The following is a 26587-nucleotide window of genomic DNA, read 5'->3' as shown; positions in this document are numbered from 1 at the left end:
TGTCACAAATAAAGTTCTTCCAAAGGGCGAACTTGACGGCATTAGATGTCTCATCTTAATATTGAAGATCTTGCAGGGTTGACGTGCTGTGCTCCTTAGCGCTACTTCCGAAATCTCACACCTTCCTATCGCGAGATCTTTTTCCGTCAATTTTGTGGCCACATCATATTAAAGTTGAAAGATGGATTGGTATCGGAAAACGAGAACGATCTCACAAATCTACAGATTAGAAAACGCAGGACTGCGCTTGCTAGAATGTTTTAGATACATTTCCGACGTGCGTGAACGCTGGCGCTGCGCCCTTGCCGGGTCTAGACCTAAAACATTAAGCGCCGGTCGGATTAAGCTAAAATTAGTACAAAGATCGATCCATGGAAAATTGTAGAAATCTTACCCTAGACTTGAGTTTTACCAAAATCAATTACATAGCAAACAAGTAAGCACGGAACTTGCTTTCCGTGTATATTGAACTAGCGGAATATGTCTCGGCGAATGTCATTATAGCTCGCAATAGGATCTGGACCTTTTTTTTATACGTTTGTACCTTTAAATTTGATGGTTCGCGTAGCGTGTAAATCAATTTCTACTATTTAAACTCTCTTTCCCACGCCATCATCACGCTTTTATACTTTGTAGTGATTTTTAAAGGACGCGAGATATTATTAACCCGTGCAACTAGATGGATGTGGGTGAACACATTCTTCTTTCTCTATAAATGTTTGGCAGAGGTCTGGAAAGGGCAAAAACTACTTCAAAATCTTTTTCATCGTCAGTGAAAGCTGCTTGTCTGGAATGTCGACAAAGAAAAGTGACTTGCAAGATTGGAGAAAGTGCTCGTGCTTGTCAAAGATGCGAACATTTTGGGTTGCAATGCAGATTTGAGCCAACAAATAAAAGAGGAAGAAAACATAAAAATCAATCAACAGGTTCATCAATGGATAAAAGGAATGAAATCATAAGTTCAGGAAATTCACCTTTACTTAAATTTTCATCTTCTTTCTCTCGAAATAGAGACGCAGACAAAGAACAAATGTCTAATAATGAATTCGTGAAATTTCAAGATATACTTGCAAAACCTTTTCGAAGTTCACTTTGGCGAATTTTGAAGAAATTTCAAGATGAAAATGGACATAGATTTATACCTATGTATTTTGGAGAAGGAAACAAAAAGAATGGTGCAACGCAGAATATAAATGTTAAATCATCTGAACATCCCATCTCAAGTAGGATTGGAGAATCACTTTATCATCCTACTTTAAGACAACATTTGTGTCCTCTGACAGGAGATAAACCTGTACTCGGTCGAATCGTAGCTGATTCACCACTTGTCGTACGTTTTGACATCTATCCTGATCCGCGAATTTTAGGAATAATCTCGTCAGCGAGGTGCGAAGAATTATTGTTATATTACGATTCATACTTACAACCGTGGGCAGGAGCAATCCCTTCTGCACAAGAATTATCATTACCTGGAACACGTTGAACTTCAACATTTCTGCTTTCAACGGTTTTATATCTTGCTTCGAGATTTAGCAATCCAATCATAAATTCACAAGAAGAGCAAGTGTTAGGAATGCATAAACGTTCACTTGCAATACGTGCATTTGGATGTGCAGATCAAAGTTTAGAAACATTAATTGCTCTTCATCTTCTGACCGTTTGGAAAGCTCTTGATGATGGTTATTCTCAATTGTATGTAGGATATGCAGATCAAATTGCAATCATATCTAGAACAGGTGGAAGCAATGGAAGCCCTTTATCAGAAAAAGAAGCAAGAGATATATTACGAATTCAATTATTTCATTACGTTCAAAGGAGTACATTTCGATTATTTCACGTTCCCTTACTGAACGAATCAATGGATCAAGATGATTTTGTTCTACCTTTTCCGATTTCTTCATCTCCTCCTCCGCCGCTTTTAGCTTTAGAAAGATTTGCAGCTGGAAATTCGACCTCAACATCAGATTGTCAACTTTGTGCAACTGTTGAGGGTCGTTCGATTCAAAGTAAATATAGAGATTTACTCGAAAAACATAAGCCAGGTCCATTTGGTAGATCACGTAATTTATCTGCTGGTTTTACATGTCAGTGCAGAATTAATATTCTAACAAAATGCTCAGAATCGCAGAAGGAAGATTCATGATGATCGCAACTTCGTGATTTCGATGCTGATACGTATGTGTGAGTATTGGTGAAGAGCATACTGTTCGGGTATAGAAGTACTTACATGAGATAAGGAATAGAACAGGGACGTGTAAAATATGATACATGAGATAGGCGATATAAGAAGTATTATTCTGTTCTACATAGAAAACTGTTATAGTGTGAGCAGGTGAAACAATCCCGATGGAAAAAAGCAGTATCTTCCCCATTCCTACACCGAACACCACCCTGTAAAATTTCTTTATCACAATCACGACAATATAATATACCATCGTTCAAAATGCAAGACTGATTTAGATCGGTAAAATCGGAGGAAGTGAATAAGTCGCACGATATTCTGTGTTTTTGCTTTATCTCTTTCGGCATATTTTCTGATTCAGCCAGATGGAGTATAACACTTGCTGCTTCTACCACTTGTCGCTTACGATGCTGAACATGCGTTTTACTTGAATATGGTTCTGTGCGGCTATATACAGGAACACCGTATTCGTTTACGTTCTCCTCTTCTGCTTTAATGCCTGAATGAATATCGTTTTCTATAAGAACAGAATGCTGTTCGTGAGAAAAACTTGCATAGTGGTTTCTATATTCCCTTGAGCGGAATGTTGGAGATGGTGGGATAAGTTTGATCGAGAGAGGTGGATATTTGTGGTGTCTAACATTTTTGACTTGATCTGTTTCTCGGCTTGCATACAGGTCGAAGATTTCACCAGCTTCTTCATCTTTGAAATTATATGAAAAAGACGATTCGTAAAATTTTGAGTCACAACTCTGATGTTCTTCCGTACGAGCCTGCTTGAGAATATCAGAGTATAATTGTTCGAGAACGATTTGCTTCCTCGTCTCTCTTTGAGCCATTATGTGATATCTTTTTATAGGACAAGGTAAATTACTCTCCGACATAAAATCTAGACTACCAAGTAGAAGTCTGTGTGATTTATCAGATCCATAAGAATAAAAATTGTCGATGATGATAATGACATGAATAAAGAAAGGGGGTTATCAATATCAGAACGTATACGAAGGATTAGATTTGATCTCCTGCTAAAACCAGAACCGAAAGGCCTTCGGGGATATACAGATCGCTATACCTATTTTTTCAAAACCGCCGCCACACAAATACATGCATTACCAAATAAAAATATAAATATTAGTTCACTGGAAAGAATGTTCTTGAAACTTATACTGCAGATCAATTTAGCGGTGTCTGAATTAAAACGCTGCGCAGAGCAAGCATTGTAAAATGATTCTTGGTATATTTAGCGTATGATTTGGTTTTAGTTTCGCAAACATGGCTTTATGGCCGGTCGTTGGCCGGGACATTCTTTGATTTGCCTGACAGACTTTTCTCGCGAGAAGTCAAGGTTATCCAAAATTTTCAAAGCATCATTCAAGAGTGCTTGCATTCCATTGGACATGCATTTCTTTGCGACCTATGGACTCCATCGTATTTCCATTTTTTCAGGTAAAAGCAAAGGAGATCATGCTATCAAATCACTTTAGAATGAACTGTGCAAAATAATGTTAGAATCTAAGACTATATCTTTATATATTTGTCAATTGGAATTGAATGACGCCTATATGGATGAAAAACTTGCTATAATATATATCTAGGCGCTAAAGGATTTCTCGATTGATTTCGTGTTTGTCTCCTTCTCTTTCCATACACTCACTTCTTTGATTAGGTCATCACCAACAAAGAAGAATAGATTACACTGGGTTTTTTAGAACAGTCTCTATATGCTCATAGTAGTATAGTAGAGTTGAAAAAAGGTGGACTCATATTCAATCAGTGGCGTAGCATTTAATGATACTCAAGTCAAGATGTCTTTGAGCCTATCCAGAATCGCTGCCAGATCTTCCTCAACACGTAAAGCTGGAAAAATTAAGGAGGCTTTATCAAGATCCGTTGCGGAATATTACGTTGTCGCCACACCTGTATCACATTAAAGTAAATGACCAAAGCAGCGACGAGACCGACGAAACCTGATCCGGAGAAGACAGTCGACGAAGACGCAGCTTACGAAGTCAGAGAATCTACACAGCTCGGCGCTGTTGATGTTTGATTCGCTCGTTTAGCAGACGATAACTTCCTTGAGGAGGAAATTGCATACATGGACTTTAGTTCAGTCTAAATCATTTCACCAAGGAAAAAAGAATGGAATGCCGACGAATGTTCCTTCTGGCGTAATAAATGTTTCGGTACAAGAACTCGTCGAAGGAAAGGTAGTTCGCGCTCTCGACAACCAGATCTTCTCAAATGCCTTGAACGTCCCATCTTGCACTCTTTAGAACTACTGAACGATCAAGTATGCGATTCGGCGTGTTCCGATACGTGTATTTCTTGTATTCGGCGTGTTGTGATACATGTTTACTTGTATTCGGCATGTTGTGATACGTGTATTCCTTGTGAGAAAGCAGATTTGTTTTCCTGAATTACCAGAGGGACGGCAAATTAATCTACACTTCACTTCATCGAGTACAGTGAGGTAGGCTTTTCCTCATAGAAGTTAGTGTTCCAAATTCTGTAGGTTTGATCACTATGTGTGTTTTCCCCAAGTGACAGTATGAACGCAAAAGTGCTGAATGGGAATAGTTTGTATACCGTGCAGGAAACATTACAAGACTGGCAGGAACGCACTCGACCCTACTTCTCACTGAATTGAGCCAGATTAATCACGGAAGATTACTCTTTCCCATCGCATTGTCCCACTTATTATCTTGATCTTTGAACAAGGAAGAAAAATGAATGTAAAATGCGTCACACCAAGGTAGAAAGAACAAAGGAGAGCTATTGTAGGCTAATTTGGGAATTAAGGATGTTCGAAGAGAGGTCCAATTCTGACCGCGTGGGACAAAGGGAAAAAAGCCGGAACAAAGGGGAAAAAGCCAGAACAAAGGGAATCATGATTTTTTTCCTCCGAGGAAAGTCTGGCAAGAATTGTCGAGAGAGACTGCGAGAACCGGAAGGTAGAATAAAGGTGCTTTGCGACAAGAAGCAAAATTTGTGGAGCAAAGCAAAGCATGCTTTTGTCTCATTGCAATCTAACAATAGAAAGGATTCGTCTATATAAAAAAAGTAAAGGTAAGCTGGTCAGGTATTTTTCTAATCCCATCCTCACTGTCATCCGAGCAAGAGGAAAGTTTCCTCAGTGTGGCTATTGAATCGTGTGCCTGACCCCAACTCATTGATCAAAAATGGATGTTTCGGAAAAGGAGACCGTGCATTCCAAAGATGAATCCTCTTGAAAACTTTGAAGCCGAAACAAGCAGCGAAAGTACGCAACATTCAGAAGAGGAACTTGCCGATAGTGATAAGAGGATTGCATTCCGACCTCACAGGCTAGGGTATGATCCTATGACATATGAATCGGAGTTGTCTCCTGAAAAAGTGTGGAAAGAACTAGAGGCAATCAGTTCAGAGTCAAAAAGGCAAAGCATGGAGAACTTCACCGGTAAATCCGACGAAGGTGACCATAAAACGTACTTAGATCCCATTTTGATTGTGTCCCCCAAAAGAGCCTATATATGATCTCAAGATTCTTATTGGTAGGTTACTTTCCGCATTTGCAAGACTTTCGCGAGCATCCTTCGGACAAACTTCCAAGATGGCATTATTAGAAGAGTCAGAAGCACGAGCTTTACTTTGTGAAAAGGAGCAACTCCAACACACTTTCTTTAGTACGCTTTCAGTTCCCGCTCAGAAATTTATTTCCGGGGTTCTCATGGGTAAACTTCAGCATTGTACGGGGGCCGAGCTGCGAGACCCTCGAGAGTCGCCAGTGCAAGACTCTGGAGGCACATATATTTGTGTGCTCTTGAACCAGAAACGCGATGTATCTGCTGTCTATGTCGGTAGATCCCAATCTTTACTGCACAGATTCAAAGGTCATTATGCAGGGATTGCGAAAGCTATATATTGCGATGAACATTAATCTGGCATCATTTGCTCAGGCTCGCAATCGAGGAACACAGCAGGTCAACCTCTCGATTTCCGGGAAAAGAGAAAGATGTCGGGGAGCTACTAATCGGCAGCTTACCCCTTTCTCGGCAAGGTCGCGCGATCATAGCTTTTCTAAATAATGGGGAACGCCTACCTTTACCTTTTGCCAATGATGTAAGAATGCTTTTCTCGAGGGTGAATGAGGAAAAAGAATTTGTAAGTTTATTTGGGATTTGATTACCTTGCCGTTGGTATAAAGCTCACCTCATTTACAATTCTTTCTGAAATTAGAGTTTGGTTCCAATCAACCATTGTGGAAAGGACCAGGCTTACCTCTAGATATGGCAGAATCTTTGAAAGGCGTTGGATCGATGATCTTCTAGACGTCACTGGGCAGATGGATTCAAGTCTTCGCTGACTTCCGTCTGTGAACTGAAGCGTCGAAGTTTACTAAGCTGGCAAGCAAAGCTGCATTAGAGGGGAAGCACAATTCCAGACAGACGCTCACGATGTATCCAAACTTGCAGAGCTAGTACGGAGAGTACACACTTATGGTCGTGACAGCCTGAGGATATTCATACCTATAAAAGTGGTGTCTAAATGGTTTCCAGAACTCAATTATCCCAGCGGACAACGAATATCTGTCAAAATTGAAGGGAAGACAGCAAGAACAGCAGACGAGGTCAAAATTTTAGTCAGACTTGATAGTAGTGATGTCGGTCAGAATCAAGGGATTTGGTATAATATTCTGAGTTATACCAGAAGTCAAAAACTCACAAAAGAGATGTGGAATTATATCCAGCGAAGGCAGAAAGCTAGCAATTAGTCTGTTTGAATATCTACGACCGATATCGTACAAATCATCAAGCCGATCCTCTTGTTCCTGTATTTACATTTTGGGTCATTCAGAACGGGACCGCTCCCTTTTCCTTTTTTTTTACTCAAGGCGGTGTATGTTGCTAATTGCTAGTCTTTTTCAAGACCTACATGTCATGCAACTGCATCGTAGTTCATCTTCTAGACTTATGGAAGCTACTCATGGAACATCTGGAAAAAATCGCGAGAATTTACTTGACCTTGTAATCATATTTCCGATTATCATATATACTTTTTTAAGATGATTTTTGGATGTGTAGCTTCAGATACTACTTTGCAGGCGAGACGAAATAAGATTTTCGAAAAAAAAGAGAAATAGTGTTTTGAACATTTATTTTGTTGGACTGGCGTGAAAGCGCACGCGTCCCCGCACAAGGGGAAATTTCCTTTCGGGGTTTGAGGAGATAGTTCACGAATTCGCATGGAAACATGGAGATATTCAGCTTAAGATGAAAAGTTGATAGGGAGCCTTATTTTACTCTATAGAAATTCTATAGAAATGGGAGATCAAGGGGTGAAGGCTACAATTTGTTGAACAATAACGTAAGCGAGGGAAAGCAAGTGCTACCAATGTTTTTGTGCGTCTTACTTGCTTCTATAGGATGTCTGTAGAGCGTGGAGAACGCTATAGTTCGATTCTTGGACACAAAGACACCGTGTCTTAGAAAACCATTCGCATCGGAAAAAATAATTTCGTACGCGTGGTTCAGCAATCGTTCGAAATTCCACATAAATCATATAAGCCAGCGGCTGTCAATGTCAATGTACGCTTTGTCGAAGACATGCGGTAGCGCGGGCTTATCATAACCAAAACCAAGTAGAATTTTCTCTCAAACCGGATTAGTGCACAGACGCATATGCTTGGGATGACAGAGGGTTAGAATTTTAGTTTATACCCATTGTGGATGTAAAAATGACCGGTAACACGAGAGTAATGCATTCTGAGCAAGTCAAACACATTACCCGAAGAATTGTTTTTGATGTTACAAGGTCTCCACTCAAGTTTGAAAATTGTGCACATCCTCAAGACCGAGCACGATATTGAAAGATCGAGAGAAGAATTTCTCAATCTTTCAATCGATGCCATATATCTATATCATTCCAGATCCCCATTTTTTTCAGCCTTTATTTCGCCATCTGAAGCTAATCCTGCCTTACACCAAAATGCATAAATGAAAATTGATCATCCGCTCAAGCCAAGCAAAGCCACCTGCAGGGACTTTGTTACTCACTGATTCACTCACTTTTCCTATAAGCGATTGAATTGATAAAAGAAGGGGTTAATTACTATTGTTGCTTACGTTAATGACTATTGTTGCTTACGTTGCACCGCTTTCAAAAGAGAAGAAAATATGAGTATAACCTTTTGCTTTTCACTATAGCTATCGAAAAAGTCGAAACACTTGGGCTCGAATCATCGCCACCACCACCACCAAAACTACAACAACAAACAGACAAAGATGGCCTGAATGCCCTTGCCAATTTTTCTACCGTTTCAGATACACCCTCATCATCATCTATGCATGCATTTTCATCCAAAATGGATGTCATTACAAATACTCGTCGTAATGATTTTTCAAATCACAATACCACCATCGAAGACATGTCCTTAGACGTTTCTCCCAATCTTTCACTCGAACAAAATTCATCTTCAGAGTCTCAAACGTAGTAACAAAACGAGCCGTAGGAACAATTGTAGTATACCAAAAATATCCAGTATTGTAACCTAATTGCTATGACTCCTTTTGGTCTTTAGGCTCCAAAATGTTTGCAGATTTATCTGAAACTCCTCATCATGAATAATTTGCTAAATAGTTACATTTGGATAACACGCACGTGACAGATTTCAGATTTCAGATTTCTAAGATGTAGTTATATAAAGACAAGTAAATTTTGCCTGTATAGTAGATTAATAAGATTGTTCCCAGTTCATGTTAGAATGTCGTCAATTTTTCTTTTCCAAGGCAACTGGATTGTGTGTATTGTTACTTGCAATATGTGAAGTATCCCTTTAGATGCGTGAATGGATTAGGTGAAAACCCACCTTCTTCATTCTCTTTGGTAAAAGATTGTCCTGAACATATCGCAAAAGATGCAAAAGTGATCGATCAAGAATGCAAAGAATCAAATTCTTGCTTCTTACAACATTCTTCTTGGACAACAAAAGAGCTGCTTCATTACATCGAAAGTTTAGGTATGCCAATGGATGTCTTGTACAAGCAAAAAGAGTACGAATCAAATATGGACTCTTTACATCAAATCGTTGGAGGGGAACAAGGTACGTTCACCGTTGGATTGTGGCTTGCTTTAGTAATGGCAACAAGGGCATAAGGATAAAATTTATACGTTTATACAAATAATAGAAGTTTTAATGAGTGTTGTTCTTGTTTGATTCATAGCCTGAATTCGTGCCAGAACCATGGTAGCCATTCTCAACGCCGGATTGAATCAAACCGCTCTTTTCGTTGTTTGAAAGGAGGGAACACTTGTCTTTGCTCTCGCCTTGGTCTTTCGATTTGTGATCAGCATCTTTTGAGCCACTGTTACCATCAGTATGCTTTTCGTTCGTGTTGTTCGTGTTTGACTTGTATCCAGAGTTTGTACCAGAAGCGTGGTATCCATTCTGTGTGCCTGATTGAACCAAGCCGCTCTTATCGTTGTTGGACAAGATTGATGTTTTGTTGCCTTGTTCATCAGACTTTTTTCCTGATTTCTCACTAGACTCTTTGGCTGACTTTTCAGATCCTTTATTGGATGCGTTTGTATTGTTTGTATTTGATTTGTATCCCGAATTTGTACCCGAGGCATGGTAACCATTAAAGCTGCCAGATTGAACTAAGCCGCTCTTATCGCTGTTAGATAAGATTGACGTACCCTTGCCTTGTTCATCAGACTTTTTGCCTGATTTTTCATTAGAATCTTTAGATGACTTTTCATCTTTGGATCCTTTGCTGCATGTGTTGGTATTGTTTGTGTTTGACTGATAGCCTGAATTTGTTCCAGAGGCGTGGTAGCCATTTTGTGTACCACTTTGAACCAAGCCACTCTTGCTGTTTCCTGAAAGGATAGAAATCAAAGCTTGATGTTGTTCTTCGCTGTCACCGTTAGAGCTTGATTTGCCTTGACCTTGGTTTTGTTCATTTTTGTTGTTTGTGTTGGATTGATAGCCTGAATTTGTTCCTGAAGCATGATAACCGTTGAAGCTACCTGATTGAAGTAAAGCACTTTTTTGATTATCGGATAAGATGGAAATGAGTGCTTCAGTATTACAAGGAGCTGAATGACTCTCGTCTAATCCAACAAAGACGAATGCTAACAAAGCAAGGAATGAGAGGGAGTAGCACTTCATATTGGTGTGAATGAGATTGATGGTGGAGAGAAAGTAAGGAACAGACTCAAAATGGAAAGTAGCACTATTGCAATGGTGATGTCTCAGGGTTCTTAGGTACATTGGTGCTGTCATATTTTCTTGTTTATTTCGTATTTGTCTCGCTTGAAAGGAATAGAAGAGCAAGTTATTTTTATTTTTAGCGTCGATCGTCTCGAACACCAAACCGAAATTCTGATGCATAAAGTTTATGCGCGCGAATGATTGACGGTGCGTTCCTTTGCCGTGGAAGCCGTTGAGCAAACATTTGCAAACGAGTGAAATTCACACGTCACTTCAACGTCGATCATTGCATCAGACTGGTGTTTCACCTTGGATCATGTATCAGCATCTTTACTATTTTATAAAATATATACAGTAAAGCTTAATGCCAGAAACTGTCTGACCTACGCAAAGGAATTGAATTACGTTCCTGATTAGTAGAGAGTCGACCGCCCACTTTTGGCGAACTGAAAGCAGAGTCTAATTCACTGGTACCTGCTGTGTGAGAGCGTTCGAAGCCGGTTTGCAGAGTACCCTCTTCGGCATTTTTATGAGGTGATGAGCTCTTTTCTGTGCCCTGTTCCTGTTCTTGCAACCCATATTCAGATGTGTTGAAATTTGGCAAAGGAATATGTTTAATGAAAATTGCCAAAAACAAACCGATTGCAGCAAAAGGTACTAACACGGAAAATGCAACTCGCAGTGATTGATCGAATGCGTTCCTGATATCAGTTTGTAGTTCGATCGGAGTAACAGAACCGATTGAAGTTGTTTTGCCAATTGCACTTGCTCCTGTGAATCCAGCTTCATATGCACCTGGAACCTTGTCCAATTCTTTATTTGCTTGAGCGCTAAAGGCGACCAAAGTGATTGAGACACCCCAAATTGCACCGAAAGAACGAACAAAAGCAAATGTTGCAGTTGCACGAGCAAGATAAGCCGGAGGTAAACTTGCTTGAATTGGAGGAAGTGCTAATGTATACATTGCTCCAATTCCTATCGATGCGATTAATTGGAAGATGACCCATTGATACGTTGGAGAGAAAGAGTTCAAATAGACAAACATTCCCAGTCCAACCAACATGAGAACTTGAGAACCAATAATTAAGGATTTGTAACGACCAGTGACTGCCATCAAGACTCCAGCAATAAATGCTGCTGGTGTAGAAGGGACATTTGCAGGCAGAACATTAATGGCAGCACGCAGTGGAGTTGCATCTCTTGTTTCAAAATAAAGGATAAGCGTTTGAATGGCTCCATACAACAGAATACCATGCAAAAATGTTAGGATGAAGGAAATTGAATTCGTCCTTAGTCCTTTTCCGAAAAACATTGCAGGATCCAAAACCGGTCTTGGTGCCAAGAACCATGAACGTAAGAATTTAAATGGTAGCCACTGCAGAGCAAAGAAGCCAATCAGTCCAATAATACCGCAAATCAACGGTGCTACCACTCTTCCATCATTCCATGCATACTCTTCACCACCTCTTGTCAATCCGATCAAGAGCGAAAGAGTTGAAGCAAATAAAATCAAGGCCGAAGTAGCATCACAATGTGCCCATTTCTCTCGCATTGTCAGCTTTGGTGGTGGTTTGAACTTGTTTGACGAAAGAACGAAGGCAAGAGCAACGACACCGATGGGGAAATTGATCAAGAAAGACCATCTCCAGCCAAGATAGCCTCCATGTGTAGCAAAAACACCTCCTACCAAAGGGGCAGCAATTGCAGCCACGGCAAAAGCCATAGAAAGCAAACCTAAGAAATAACCTCTTTCTGCCAATGTTGTCATATCTGACAGCATCACTTCACCAATCGCAAGCATTCCACCACCACCTACACCTTGTAAGCCTCTTCCAGCAACCATTGTTAACATTGATTTTGCAACGGTACAAGGAATTGAACCAGCAAGAAAAATGATCACAGAAGCCAAAAGGGTGCTTTGACGACCAAAAGCATCAGAAAGACCACCCCATAAAGGTTGAAAAGTCATCATCGCTAAAAGGAAAGCAGATGTGATCCAAGTCGGACTTATATCTGAAGGTGGCATATCACCTGCAATCGTTGGTAAGATTGGAGCAATGATTGTCATATCAGTTGCAGAAAGGAAACCTGTGATTGCAATTCCCATGAATGCTAACCAAAAATGACGATCCTTTGATCTCGATGCTTTTGCAACACCTTTTGCATGTTGATCGAGAAAGACGCCAACTTGATAAGCTGCTTCTCTCATATCGTTAATGTTCCCGTCGCCATTCATATTTGCTGCTTCTTGGCGTCTAAGTACATTACCAAATGGTGCTGTAACAATTCTGCCTCCACGAACAGGCTCTGAATTGATTCGATAGATAGTTTCTTCCTCTTCTTGGGTTGGGGATTGGATTCTGCTGAGTGCAGTAGGCGGTAAACGACTTCTACTTATACTCATACTTCCCCGTAAAGATTGATTTGGCGTTCTTTCATGATGAAATGGGATTTCGTTTGGGTTGGAGCGAATGGTCCATCTGCCCACGTCAAAAGAAGTTCCTAAGTCTTCTTCACCTCTTTGTCTTGACATTGGGAATGCTTCCTGTAAACGATTCTCTGCTTCTTCGTCTCTAGCGCTGACAAAAGATTCTTCAGACCTTCTGCGAGGTTCGATTGAAAAGCTTGGTCTGACAGAAACACTTGATTTTCTGTTTGTTTGATCTCCAGATCGGTCTGCACTTTGCGGCATTGCATATAAGGAAGGCACTTTTGATCCTGGCGTGCCTTCATTGCCAGCTGTCAAAGAAGCCATACGATTGCGTGCAACTTCATTGTACACATCTATTGATCTTCTCGGTAGAGGTTCTTGTCTGGGAGAAGGTGTCAAAAAATTTGTATCACGAAGAACGTCAAATGAATTTTGACGACTTGAATCTTTTGCTTTAGAAAGCTTTGTTGAGGAGGATTTTGTGCTCGAACTCATTTTGTAGTGTGATGGCTGTCAAAAAGAAGTCATACAGAAAAAAAAAATTGCGGAGAAGTAAAAAAGCTCAAAAATAATTCCAATGTTTCTCGAGCCCGCGGATAAGGTTTCAGATCACATGCTCAAATTGTTTGCATAAGATGCATTTACACCCTGTCATTCTTGGCGATCATTTGTATAATTATGGAGAATGATATGATTTTCGTTACATATGTCTGAATACATCATCCTTTATTGTTGATGTAAGCGTGATGCTTTGTATAGATAGAAACATTTTTTTGTTTTTGTTTGTTGTGTAATTGTTAGCGTATGATTTAGCGTTGAAAATTTCTTGATCGTCACTAAAGTATTTTCCCGTTACCATGTCGGCTTTTTGATTTATTTGTCCGGCAAACTGATTCGGCTGAAACATACGCTAAAATACTGCGCAAAATCTGGGTTTATTGGTCGCCATCAAAGGGTGCTGCTCGTGGATATGTCAACGTGAAGATCGAATGTTACTTAGTGTATTTGTATGGAACCTTATCTTGTGAAAAAAGTCAACAAAAATGACAAGACTAAGCGAAGTGGGGAGAAATAGTATTTCTTGAAAAATTATTCTATACAATTCCTTGATCTTATTGCAATCATCTTGAATTTATAGACAAAAGGGAAGTCAGAAAGCACAAATCAGAGCGTGACCTTCAAGGTGAAAACAAAAAAGAGCAACAAACTAGTCATGATTCGGTCGGAAGACGTTCGATGGGTGATCGACTTGATATATTTCGTGGTCGATTGAGTACAAGTATGAGAGAAGAAGGCATCGATCAAGCACAAAATGACACCGAACAAGGCAGAAGAAGTGGCGCACAAAGTCGCGCCGAAACAATTCGAGCTGCTTCGCCTTTGCCAAACTTTACCTTGCTTGATTTGCCCGGTGGTATGCTCTCCGGTCCTCTCAACGGTGAATTAGAATCAGGCAACTAAGAAGGCCATGATGAAGCTGCACAAGGTCGTAGATCGTTTAATATCTTTCGACCTAGCTTTGACCGTGGTGGAAATAGGGCAAGAGCAAGCAAAGATGGAAGATTAAATTCTACCCGTGTAGAACCATCAACTGCAAATAGATCAACAATCATTTCTCGAGCTGATGATGCTATTTATACGGACAAGCCACAAAATAGACCTGAAAGAGTCCAAAGGAAATCCACCTCCAAATCAGTCACTCCAAAAGGAGGATCATTGACGCCCAGCACACAACATGGACAAACAGTCACGCCATACACTCATGATGCTCAAAGCTTTGATGAAGAGTATGATGATGATCAAATTCGCAAGGCATCTAGAAAAGCATTGTGGAAAACCGACCTTGTCATCATGCCATTGATGGCGTTGGTTGTGATGTTGCAATATTTAGATAAGGCAATTTTTCTTATGCCGCTCTACTTGGTTTGGTGACAGATTTGAAAATCACCATGGGTCAATACAGCTTTGCAGCCTCAATTTACTACATTGGTATGATCTCAGGTTTACCTTTATGGACCTTTGTTCTTCAACGTGTTTCTGCTGATCTTTCTACCGGTGCAACCGTTACCTTGTGGGGAATGATAACAATGACACATGCCGCAACACACAATTATTCTGGCATTCTTGCCGTTCGATTCTTTTTGGGATTCTTGGAATCTTCCGTTACTCCTGCTTTGGTGTTGATCACTTCCATGTTCTACACACCAAGGGAAACGATTAGTAGAACGGCAATTTGGTATGCCTTCAACGGTGTTGCATTGATTCTTGGAGGTGGTTTATCCTATGGACTCTTATCTAATCCAAGTGTCATTAAATCCTCTTTGGCGATTTGGAGGCAATTATATTTGATCTTAGGTGGTATTACCATCTTTGTTGGATTGATGTTGTTGGCATTCATGCCCAATACACCTACCCGTTTACGATTGTATTCTCCCATCGAAAGAAAGGCAGTACTTGGTCGCTTGTTTACCCAACAACCGAAAGTGCAAGACAAAAATTCATCCGGCAAATTGGCCACAGTCAAGGAAAGCAACGATGAAAGCGGCGTTACGGTTGCACATACGCCTTATGTGAAAAAGACACGAAAGATTGCATGGTATCAATGGATCGAAGCAGTTTGTGATGTACGTCTCTATCTCTTCTTTTGTGGCCTTTTGGTTGGAAGCATTCCTAACGGAGGTGTAACAGCCTATAGTATTCAACTTCTTTCCGGCTTTGGATTCTCACAAGCAGAAACCTTGCTCGTTTCAATCGCTCCAGGAGGAGGTCAAATTGTGAGCGTGTTGCTATTCATCATCACAGCTTTGTTGACAAAGAGCCGAATCTTAGGGGCAAATTTGCTTTTGTTCATCGCAATTGCAGGTTCAACAATGATGTATGTCTCAACCACAGGCAGAACGGCAAAGACTGTTGGTTATGTTTTGCTCAACTTTGGCTCCCCAGCTGTGGTTGCCTTGTACTCTTTCATTGGCTCTGCCGTTTTGGGCCACGATAAAAGAGTCATTTTCACCATTGTCTCTCAATTGGCCTACGCTTTGGGCAACATCATCGGACCTTTAGTGTTCCTTGAAAGTGAAACATTGTTGAATTACCCGACGGCCAAAAAGGTGATCATTGGATCTTTAGCAGGTGCTGCTTTCACTTTGTTCTGTATTGGTATCATCCATGCCGCTTGGAACTACAAGCGAAACCTGAACAGAGATGATTCGGAGCTCGAACAACCACAAGGTCACAGTGGCCAATACTTATCCGACTTTAAACGTAGAGATTTCCGATATGTATATTAGGAAATCTGTGAAGACCACAACCAAAAGAAAATTGATTAGATGTGAAACTTTATATATTTACTGTGAATGAATTATTACAAGTAAAGACTAGTGAGATATCGAAACCATCTCTATAGGAAACCATGAATTTATGATGTATGAAACATTATATCTACTATAAAATAAAATCATTGCAATGGCGTAACACACAAGGGCATTTGCGTACCTTGAGATTCCATTCCACGAATTCTAGGTCTAGTGACAATGACTTGTTTAGAGTCGATCTTTGTTGTTCCTGGTGGAGGAGCAAAAGAGAATGCGGCCAACAGAGTTGAAAGGATTGCTTTGAATTCTGTCAAGGCAAACTTTTGACCAACACAATTTCTTGGACCAGCCAAAAAACTTAATGAATGACCTGGCACGCCAGATTGTAATACTTTGGAGGGTAAATTTTCCCATCTATCTGGACGAAATTGATCGGCATCAGGACCCCAAAGATCTTTTCTACGGTTATAAGTAGCAATATGAACGATGATCGCTTGTCCTTTACGAACTGGAATTTGATCGATCGTTTGACCGTGCTCTCCTTTGATTGGATACTTCAAAGGAATAATATCATCTTCGGCTGCTTCACGATTTGTGCTATGAACAGGTGGATTCAAGCGCATGACTTCATTTGTCACATTGTTTAGCATAGGTAGTGCATGTAATTCTTCATAACTCAAATCTTCCTTTCCTTCTTGTTCGTTGATTTGTTGTGCTTCCAAAATTTCTTTTCGCACACTTTCCTGTATTGATGGATGCATGGCCAATTCGTACAATACCCAAGTTAATGCTGTGCTTGTCGTTTCATGGCCCGCCAAGATAAGAGTTGTTAGCTGTCCCATGATTTCATGAGGCATCAGCCGCTGAGATTGCTTGACGGAAGAATCTTCATTTGCGCGTAGAACTCTCTCGAGAACGTCTTTTTCCGTTTCTGGAGGAGCAGTGCCTTCACGTCTTTCTTTCAACATTTTTTGTGCAACACTTTCGACGGCGTCGTAACATGCACGAGCACGTTTGTTGAAAGACGTCGGCAAAGGTCGAATACCGTCAAAGATGCTGAATTGCTCAAAATGCAGTTGTGCGCGTTCTAGGAGTGTCAATTGGCCTACGTGAGTCATCATCTTGTTGAAAGAATCTGCAATCACGTCACCATTTTCACCTCTTTGCAAAGAGTTCAACTTGTAGCTGAATGCACTTTCTCCAATGACATCTAAGGTCGTTCTGCTTGTCCAATGTAGAACGTCAACGATGGAGGGGACGGTAGCTTGATCGTTCATCTTCATCTTATCATCTAGAAGCTTGACATCGTTTTGATTGATTGTTTCGTCATTAATGTATGCAGGGGAAAGCTCGTGAGCCATAGATAAGCGTTCTTGTGTCTTATTTTGCATTTTTGCATTTCTTTCTTCTTCCATTGATGTTTGTAAATGTTTAGCAAGAGCACGAGAATGTCTCCAGAACAAAGGTAAGAAGTCACGAATGGCAGATTGTGTGAATGTTGGATTAACGATTTTACGTTGACGTTTGTGAACATCTCCTTCTGTTGTAAGAACACCTTCTCCCAGTAAATTGCTCAATGCTGATCTTGCTCCAGAAGGTTTAGGGAATGCATAACAGCGTTGGTGCAATACATACATTAACGCACGTGGATCTGAAAGCAATAATCGCTCATTTCCTGCTAATCCACGGTAAATCACTGCGCCTCCGAACTTTTCAGTCCATTCCATCTGAATATCTCCGGGGTTACCCTTTTGCATTTCTGTAGTAGGTTGGTAGATAGATCAGTAACTGCAATAAGATTTTTATACCATTCAGTCCTACTCACGAATCAAATTTCCCATAATCCATGACCATTTTCCCTGTGCTTTTGGTCTTTGCCAATTTTTAAACGTGGACATGAATGTCATTTGAAAAGCCAAATTTGACAAAGCCACAATCGAAACGGTTATAAAGCCTATTAACAAGAATGAAACGAGAGGTGATAATTGTAAATGATGAACAATGCCCTTATCTCCAAGACGGTTAGGAGACATGGAAAAAGTTGACATGGCAGTTCGATAGCCAGCAGCGAAATAACCGCTAAGGCTGTCAACTGCTGACATGGAATCCGGGGTGATGATTGATCGATTTGCACACATTGTTGATTAGATAGGATGTGCGTTTGGGTGGTTGCGATCAAAGAAGAGAATGTTTTCCGACTTATATAGTAACACTAACATTCAAAACGTTTCTTCCTATTCTGCACTTTTCACAAACAAACATTCTCCGCGCAAAAGATGTCAAAGTTTCGCAAACGTTTGCCGGTATTCGCATCATTGATGTTTTTCAAAACTCCGTACGGCATCAAGGACAAAACGGCATAATGACGTTTCACTGATTTGCGACGCATCAACTTAGAATTTCGATCTTTTCTTTTAGAAGGGGTTCATTCGAGAACCCTACAGATGATGAGAATGTGACAGTTTCGTTGTTCTTACTACAGTCAATTCAATCATGCATGATCGATGGGAATCAAGATTGTGATCTCCTCCACCCTAAAATTTCTTGCTGCAGTATAGACAAAGGTAAAGCAAAATCAGATGTTTTTAGATGCAGTTACATCTAAAGTCACATCTCCGCTTGCAACGTGCATTTCATGTCATTCAATCATCATTTTGCCAAGCGTAGGGTCTGAAAAGCTTTTTATGTGGGAAGACCATTCCTTTGTGTTATTACAAACATTGCACGAATAAAGTAGTCGTGCAGGCACACAAAGTGGCAAACAAACATTAGGGTGCGGAACATCAATGCCGATTGCATATGCAACGTGCTGCAAGATTACTTATATGAAGAGGTGGGAGCAGTACAGTCTAAATTTAGCAAGATTCCGCAGCAGTGGTACGGCGGACGGATATTGCCGGCAATAAAAATGGGTGTTATCTGCAATGCAGGCAATTGTCATGCATCGTCGCTTCATACATCTGCATATTCTCACAAACTTTAGTCTTAGAAACTTTTCATTGCTGTCATAAATTGTGAGGAAAGTACAAAAACACTACAAATCCATCTTGTCAAGAATCGAGCCGAATGCTTGTTCGTTCTTTTTACGTTGGACGCTTCCTTTTTGTGTGATAGAAATTGCAGGTGTTTCAGGTGTAGCAAAAATGATTGCTTCTGGTCGTAAAATGAGAGGATACTGTAATTTTTCCTCCGTTATGATTTCTGCTGCACGTTTTGCCATTTGTTTTTCTTCCTCTTGGGGATATGTGCAATCTTTCAATTGAACGACGGCTGACAATGCTTTACGTGCATGTCCTAAAACGGTAACAGCTTCAACGCGCTGTGCGTCACTTGAATCGCTAGTAAAGGAGTTTTGGAGGTCTGTGGTAGAAAATTGACTGCTTGAAGAGCCACTGGGGCTGAGAACTGGACTTTGTTCTTTGCTCGAAGATTGCGAAATCGGCTCACGCATCAATTCCATCAATCTGTCTTCAATTTCCAAGGCTCTACAAGCCGTTCCAACTGTTAAACGCAACCAATCATCCGTTCTTCCTCTGAATTCGTACAAAGGTGCATACGGTGTAAGACGTGCGAATGTATCGCATGTGTTCCAGGCTTGAATCGATTCATCTCCTGGATAAGCTTCAAATTTAAGTCCGTATTTCTGTAGACCAGGAAAATCTTCTGGTAACCAGAGTTCAAGAGTGTCATCTTTTGGATCACGTTGATAGAAGAGCATCTTGTGTGCCAGCTGGGGTCTGGGAGTCAAGTTGCAAAGATGCTTTGTGAGAGAGGGTTTAGCGAGGAAGCTATGATGATACAAATAAGTGTTAGCTTCTCATATAACGTCTTTTTTCTTTCTAGATACTCACAGCATACCTGCTTCGGTAGTTGCAAACACTTGCATCACTTCGAGATTTGCCTTTGCGAAAGTGTCAGCCATTTGACGACTAGCAGGAGCACCTCCTGTATGAGCGTCTTTTAAGCTTGACAAAGCTCTTTTCCAAGATTCATTTTCAGTTTGCAATCCTGTCAAAGTCATTCTTTCCAATCCTGTAGGAGAAGCGTACAAGGCGTCACCGTCTGCCATTGCGAGAGAATCAAGGATATCAGTTGCATTTGGAATGAGAACTTTTCCTCCTTTTCGTTCGTGTGAATGTGTGGATTGATCTTGATTTGCACGAATGACGGGGAAGATGAGAGCTGTTCCGCACATCAAAGCACGCCAAACGGGTTGTTGGAATGAGAAATGGAAGCAAAGACTTGTTTCCAGTTGTCTTCTCCATCGCTTTTCGTTTGGTAAAGCACACCAAAATTTAGCTGAATCAGTTGCACTTAGGTTTGCACTTTCCAACGAGACAGGGTATAGCTTTGGCACATTTGTTGAACCAAAGCTGTGCAATAAAACCAAAGGTGTGGGTGAAGATTGGAATTGCAGGGGCTGGATGTTTTCTTTTTGACTTCTGACACGATCCATCTGACACTCTGACACGATCCAAAAAGCCGGACAGAGTGCTTTTCTCTTCCGTTTGGAACCACTTGTGAGATGAAGAATTGCTGATCTCTTTCAAATGAGATTGACTTTTTTCTAACCGGTCCTGATCTAAGCCACCAGTGATGATCTTTTGACTTTGTGCTTTGTGTATCAAGGTAGCAATCACTTCATAAACATGTGCTAAACAGATGAATTGCGTAGTATAGCCCATACTCGCTAACGCCATCAAAATGCAAATGTTGTCATGTGTTGGGGCAATTAGCAAGGTAATTGTTCTTTTATCTCGTGCTTCATCTTCATTAAGCCCTGACACATCAATCTTTGATGCATTGCTAGGCAAAGAGAGTGTTTTGCACAACCATTCTTTTGCCAACTGAACAGAATCCTGGAGGGGAGATTCATGGTATTAGCACCATTCTACCTGTTGTTTCACCGTCTTTGCAACTCACTCTGAATTCGTTCCATTGTACGGTTTCCATAGATTTTGAAGCTGGCGTGCGGGGAAAAAGAAGAGCAGGAGAAGTTGGTGTATGCTTGCTCCAAAAGGAGATACCTTCTAGGAAGTTCTCAAGACATGGGGAATCAACCTGAAAAACATCATTTGAAAATGTTTGCTTGCCTTCTTGGGCAGATAATTCTTTAGCTGCCATTGTGATAATTGAATGAATAATGATGGTAGTTGGTTGGAAACATAACCTTATTTCATGTTTTGAAGATAGCACCCTACCTTCTCCACAAACAAAAAGAACGAGATTTTTGAAATTTTTAAGCTCACACATGCCTCTTTCTCGATCGCCTACATAACATTTCGAAGATCACTTCCCATGGAAATAATTCTGGGTGATTTGATTTCTTAGCGTGTTCGATCGCGGTCGTTTAGCTCGGAACAGCCGGACAATTTATTGTGCAATTAGAACACTGTTCCATTGCTTTGAAACCTAACTCCTGCCCTGACGCGTTTTTAGTTCTCGGTTAAATATTCTTTCTTTCTATACTTAGCAACGTTCGCTTCTTTGCCCGAGGCAAAAGGCCCTTCTTTATGTAAGTTGATTGATTGATTGATCGACCCTGCCGATTGGCTTTTGTTCTTGCATGTTCTTGATTTCGTACCTTTACCAGACTGCAATGTAATTAGGTGGAGCTCATCTGCTAAATATAGCGCAGCGTATTCATCCGGTTCCAGTCCGGCTCAAAAAACAAGATCAGGTGATATTCTCTGCAAACGTGCTTTCTCCGTGCTTATATTCTATAACGGATTAGACATTTGAGCTTCCGTCTTAACGGGGCTATTCCACTATACACAAATCAGTTCCGATCGTGGTGTATGGGGAATGAAGCTCAATCTGCCATTCTTACAAGGAGAACAGCGAATCCGAAGGGCGTACCGCTTTGTGTATGGTGTACGAATCGCACGGGCTTTTGTGTGATTTTAATTGCTCCAGGCGATTTCCATGATTCTTTTCTTAATGTATTCACCTCGCACAGTCAGGTCAGGGCGTAAATGTTTCGCTATCATCTGAACTTTGGAATCACAATCTTATTGCTCCTTGAACTTTTGCGTAGATGCTATTCCATTCATACGCCACCTAGATTGCCTTCGCCAGTCGAAATAGAATTGTTGACGTTCGACAATGATATGAGTCCATCTCTTTTTCCGACTCATTCAGAAGATAGGGAAGAAGAGCTATCTAAAGTACATCATTCTTCTACACCAGACGAGAAGATAGTCATATCAGAACCTAGAAATCCTAAAACAATCCTCAAAAGGGGAAAAAAAAAAGAAGGATCTCTAAAGAGGAATAGGAAGCGAAAATACTCCGATGAAGAGAGACTAATCAGAAAACGAGGAAGTAGAATACGATGGGAAGAGAACAAACGCAAAGAAGATCCTGACTACAATGCTAAACTGTATCGGATCAGGAAAGAGATTGAGCAGCTCCGCAAACTGACTGGTATTGAAATAAAAGGCAAAAACAGCTTCAGTAGAAGTGTTGAAGTGGTGGAACTTGTTATCCGTTTCCCAATTGTTTGTAAAGTTGTTTATGGCATTCAATTGGGTAAAAAATTCGTCCTGTGGTTCATTAATTATGTTTTCATTAGAACACTCCAACGTGGCTGGATCAATACCGATTGTCGAATCATTGAGTTCATGTGAAACTACTTTTACAAGAGCATCAAAGGAAGAAACTTGAGCCATATTTGCTCAGGGAACAAGTGTGATTCGTTAATATCGTGTATATCTCTCAGACGGAGCCGTCAAATTTGTTCATTTGTTCTTGATGGGTTCGAAGCAAAATTTGAGATGGTGATGAATGAAAAGAAATGTAACGATCGAATACAATTTCATTTTTTTCCTTGGGTTTTATATCGCTTGATTACATTTTCTTTGCATTGAGCGGAATAAGGTAGACGCACGCTTAAATTTTTGGTCTATTCTTTGACCCTATAAATAAAAAAGAATAAAACGGCGATTACTGTGAAGAAAAGGGGAATTCGTAAACATAGAGTTCATGTCAGTGGTGATAATACGGTTTTTTTGAGAATATCAAGCGACCTACTTTGTAAAACGCTTGCAAGCCAATAGCAAGCCAGGCCTCCACTTTTTGTACTTGATCGGAGGTTATACTATTTTTCTACCAGCATTCGGAGCAAAAAAGAAGACACCTATAAAATCAGAGGAGGATCAGACCTCTTACTTACGCAAAGTTTTTTAAAAACGCTTTCTCAATTGCTTTTACCGTGAATAAAATTCGCGAATTTTATCTAGTGCAGTGGCGCAGAGATCGATATGAAACTGTAACGGCGATGAAGGCGGAATGAAAATCCCTTTAGGAATAATTGATGTTTCTAAACAAAATTCACTACTCAAGCAGCCTAAACGAAATTTGTACTTCCTTCGGATATAAAGGTAAAGTGAAAACACCGTCTGTTCCCATTGATCGATCCATTTACATCGTGATCTATTAAATACAGGGCTTTGACTGCGCTTCGTCAGTGTGATTCAAGAGGTACACGAACATCGATCGGATCCTGCAAAATCTTTTCACAACAATCATTACAGTATACGCGCTAAAGTAGTCTATTGTTTTCTCGAATCCCCTTTGTGGCGCGAGGTCTTTGGTTACGAGGAATACTGCGACCTAGCTCATGAATGTCGGTTGATCCTTTTTTTTTTCTTATGAGACAATATTGCTGCATGATCGATATCAAACTTTGTGGGCCGCTCTGGGAGCGTGACCAAGTTTTATCTGCTATGTCCGAACGAATGGATCAAACTGAAATTTTGAGTGCCCCTTCCCAAATGCCGCATTCTTATCGAATGTATTTCCGCCCAGGTTCTCTGATCTCCAATCAATTCGACGATCATAGTCGGCAAAATCTGACATACTAAAACATCCAGCTGCTCATCATGCTATACTTTTGGTGATGCAAAAAGGAAACGGTAAAAGGGGCGCTTCTAAGGTTAGTGCTGAGGCATATCGCTTGGTGTATGTATTATTAGTTTGGTGTTCGATTGGTACCTCATATTCTGTCCGTACTGGCTTAATGCGTGCTGGTCGTGTGGATGGTAGGCGTGTGAGGCGAACCAAATCCTATAGTAGACACAGACGTTAGTGTTCTTGAACTTGATGAAAGTATTGCAATACTTGTTAATGTGATCGCTGTTTCCGAACCAAAACAGCCCGCTTGTGCAAGCATGGAAACAGCAAGAGTTGTCGGAAAACTACAAATTAGCTGATTCAAGCTTTCTAACTTCCAAATGGATACATCGTTCGGCGTAACTTTTGTAAAACATTCTCAATAGAACTTGTTTGTGAAGATGTAAGGCTGCCCAAGATGTAACAATACCCTCAAAAGTATCTGCGGAAGCTCTATTCAACATATGTGCCCCTCCTAAAAAAAGAGAATATGTTGCTGGTACTTTGACATATTCTAATTGACCTTGTATTTCGTATCCTTCTGCACCTTCAATTTCGCGATGAAGAAAAAGTGGTCAAACAAGTCAACATCCAAGCATTCAACATGATGCGTCCCTTTACTGCAACCTAAAACATTCATTAAACACTCAATTGACCAATGCCTTGCTTATTTGTAGGTCTAAAGGCTGTCCTAAAACATCAATAGGTTGCAAAACATAGAAAAGAATATTTGATTCGTTATCCCGGTATTTACTCGGCCAGGCACTTTTTTTGTGAGTACCGCAGCAGGCAAAATGAGGGACGGATCAAAATTATGACTGATTGGTGCATACGTCCTCGTAGAACCACTTTTGCTGGAATTTGCTATAATCAACAAGAAGAAGAATCGGGTCGGAAGTTCGCTAAGGAGGTTTTAATCTTAATTTGTAAGAATACAGAAGAATTCAAAAGTTAGCAAATAGTATAGTAGGATCCGATTTCTCTTAGACTGTTTACTCACTTTGCATAAACGTAGGATAAGCCGCCAGGACCGGATGTAAGTGTCAAAATATCTGTCTGAATATTGATCAATTGTATCGATTGTGCCGCAATGCTCTACAGGGGAAGTTCAACATGTAACTTTCCAAGCCTGGACTAATCGATTGCGAAGAAGAAAAAGGTGGAACCACATTTGGTATGCCACTTGCAATTAGATCGGTAAAGTATGAATTGCTTGCGCCAGGAATCGGTTGAATAAGTTGACGGAGCAATTGGACAGCCAGTGGACTGCCAATCGGTTGTCGCAATTTGACGAGGAAAGCAACACCTAAAGTACATCCTCTTGATTGAATTTTTATACCATTAACAATCGCTACTCCAATCTTGATATTATCAAAAAAAGAGGTAGTTGAGCCGAAGGAATTCGAGCGGTAACTATCGAAAAGTTCTGAATCGTGACAGTACCTCTGCTATAGCACGATCTTGCCCTCTTACTCAGTGTAAATCTCTACCTTTACTGAGCCAAAGAGGTTGTCGAGAGCAGTAAAAGTAAGTGGAAAATCCAAAAGAACATTTGACACAGTGATCTGACCGACTGCAAGAAGCACTTGAGCCTGAAGAGATCCAGTCATTTGCTGAGAATTATACTTTCTAGAGCTCTGCGATCTAATGCTCGAATGTAGGAATTGTGCCGGCTTAGGGTGAGTTAGGAATCGTATCGCTTCCGAGTGTTTGTTCTGCTCGTAAAGGTACGCCTTGAAGTTCAACAGTTGCTGCTTCTAGGCTATTTCTCTCTTTGGAGACCGCTGCAGTTCCAATTGCCATTTGTGGCAGAACATGAATAGGAATGGTACGAAGTATTCGACTAAGGTGATATTAGTGGACAAAATAAAATCATAAGTCGCTTTTTTTGAAGGGACCACAGCTGTTAGATCGGCTAATTCGACTGATGTTACGAATTTAAAAACATTTTCCTTTTACTTCAGCTTTTAAACGAATATCTTTCAGTGCATTTGTTAGCCAAGGGATTTGATTTCCGCTGAAGTCTTTAGCATTTTGCCCAACAATATCAATTTTGAAGGGTTGATTACTCATAATTAAACTAGCTACTTTCGCCTAAAGCCTCCCTTTGTAAATCGTATTTAATTTGGTATGCGTAACCTGGACACAAACACAGGATTGCAAAAAGCATTTCGCTTTACCCTTATCATCTTATTATTCTCATGATAGCTGTAAAACGGCCGAAGTGCTTCGATGAGTTTATTCTACTTATAATTCAAAAGCAGGATAAAGCTTTCCGGCTCTACCAGATTGGAAGAAATGTAGGCAAACTTGTAACTGCATAGTTACATCAATATAGGTAGTTAGCATATCTACTGAATATATACGTTCCGGTTGATGGGTATCAATATCGGATGAAGACCAAGGCACAGAAAGTGGGATTAGTCTGGTGAAAAATTTGCAGAACCAGTCAAAATCGGCTGTACCCATTTAAGCTGTTTGTTGAAATGGGTGTTCTTTAAGCTGTTTCTGCAACCCATTCTTTTTTTTCCTCGTTCAGCTTCAAGCTTTCTCCGTAATTGTTCGGGAACAACACCACT

General features: G+C 40.4%; 9 protein-coding genes across 9 annotated transcripts; 4 read left to right on the top strand and 5 right to left on the bottom strand.

The window, feature by feature from the left end:
* The first annotated feature begins 305 nt into the window (after nucleotides 1–305).
* On the top strand, nucleotides 306–1605 carry FA14DRAFT_28945 (uncharacterized protein). Its single transcript, XM_025502138.1, has one exon. It carries the CDS (start codon nucleotides 716–718, stop codon nucleotides 1481–1483), a length of 768 nt encoding a protein of 255 aa, XP_025351617.1. The 5' UTR covers nucleotides 306–715; the 3' UTR covers nucleotides 1484–1605.
* Nucleotides 1288–2217, top strand: FA14DRAFT_28923 (uncharacterized protein). Its single transcript, XM_025502136.1, has one exon. It carries the CDS (start codon nucleotides 1574–1576, stop codon nucleotides 2141–2143), a length of 570 nt encoding a protein of 189 aa, XP_025351616.1. The 5' UTR covers nucleotides 1288–1573; the 3' UTR covers nucleotides 2144–2217.
* On the bottom strand, nucleotides 2171–3264 carry FA14DRAFT_28943 (uncharacterized protein). Its single transcript, XM_025502137.1, has one exon. The coding sequence runs from the start codon at nucleotides 3064–3066 to the stop codon at nucleotides 2293–2295; it is 774 nt and encodes a 257-aa protein (XP_025351615.1). The 5' UTR covers nucleotides 3067–3264; the 3' UTR covers nucleotides 2171–2292.
* A 2134-nt stretch (nucleotides 3265–5398) lies between these two features.
* Nucleotides 5399–6098, top strand: FA14DRAFT_158859 (uncharacterized protein; the record flags this gene model as incomplete). The annotated part of the gene is made up of 2 exons (XM_025498004.1): nucleotides 5399–5633; nucleotides 5683–6098. 2 exons carry the CDS (start codon nucleotides 5399–5401, stop codon nucleotides 6096–6098), a joined length of 651 nt encoding a protein of 216 aa, XP_025351614.1.
* Nucleotides 6099–9350: 3252 nt separating this feature from the next.
* On the bottom strand, nucleotides 9351–10433 carry FA14DRAFT_162801 (uncharacterized protein; the record flags this gene model as incomplete). The annotated part of the gene is made up of 1 exon (XM_025499761.1): nucleotides 9351–10433. The coding sequence occupies one exon, from the start codon at nucleotides 10431–10433 to the stop codon at nucleotides 9351–9353; it is 1083 nt and encodes a 360-aa protein (XP_025351613.1).
* Nucleotides 10434–10734: 301 nt separating this feature from the next.
* Nucleotides 10735–12582, bottom strand: FA14DRAFT_169382 (MFS general substrate transporter; the record flags this gene model as incomplete). Its single annotated transcript, XM_025500205.1, has 2 exons — nucleotides 10735–10847; nucleotides 10887–12582. 2 exons carry the CDS (start codon nucleotides 12580–12582, stop codon nucleotides 10735–10737), a joined length of 1809 nt encoding a protein of 602 aa, XP_025351612.1.
* Nucleotides 12583–14753: 2171 nt separating this feature from the next.
* FA14DRAFT_158856 (MFS general substrate transporter) lies at nucleotides 14754–16091 on the top strand (the record flags this gene model as incomplete). The annotated part of the gene is made up of 1 exon (XM_025498003.1): nucleotides 14754–16091. The coding sequence occupies one exon, from the start codon at nucleotides 14754–14756 to the stop codon at nucleotides 16089–16091; it is 1338 nt and encodes a 445-aa protein (XP_025351611.1).
* A 39-nt stretch (nucleotides 16092–16130) lies between these two features.
* Nucleotides 16131–18701, bottom strand: FA14DRAFT_28871 (cytochrome P450). Its single transcript, XM_025502135.1, has 2 exons — nucleotides 17941–18701; nucleotides 16131–17874 (listed from the first exon to the last, which is right to left on the bottom strand). Exons 1-2 carry the CDS (start codon nucleotides 18251–18253, stop codon nucleotides 16259–16261), a joined length of 1929 nt encoding a protein of 642 aa, XP_025351610.1. The 5' UTR covers nucleotides 18254–18701; the 3' UTR covers nucleotides 16131–16258.
* Nucleotides 18702–19096: 395 nt separating this feature from the next.
* Nucleotides 19097–21381, bottom strand: FA14DRAFT_175658 (uncharacterized protein). Its single transcript, XM_025500598.1, has 4 exons — nucleotides 21039–21381; nucleotides 20577–20974; nucleotides 19967–20488; nucleotides 19097–19903 (listed from the first exon to the last, which is right to left on the bottom strand). The coding sequence occupies exons 1-4, from the start codon at nucleotides 21366–21368 to the stop codon at nucleotides 19150–19152; spliced, it is 2004 nt and encodes a 667-aa protein (XP_025351609.1). The 5' UTR covers nucleotides 21369–21381; the 3' UTR covers nucleotides 19097–19149.
* Nucleotides 21382–26587: the final 5206 nt, after the last annotated feature.

This window comes from Meira miltonrushii, assembly GCF_003144205.1.
Source record: "Meira miltonrushii strain MCA 3882 unplaced genomic scaffold FA14scaffold_11, whole genome shotgun sequence".
NCBI lineage: Eukaryota > Fungi > Basidiomycota > Exobasidiomycetes > Exobasidiales > Brachybasidiaceae > Meira > Meira miltonrushii.
This window is presented reverse-complemented; position numbering and strand designations above follow the sequence as displayed.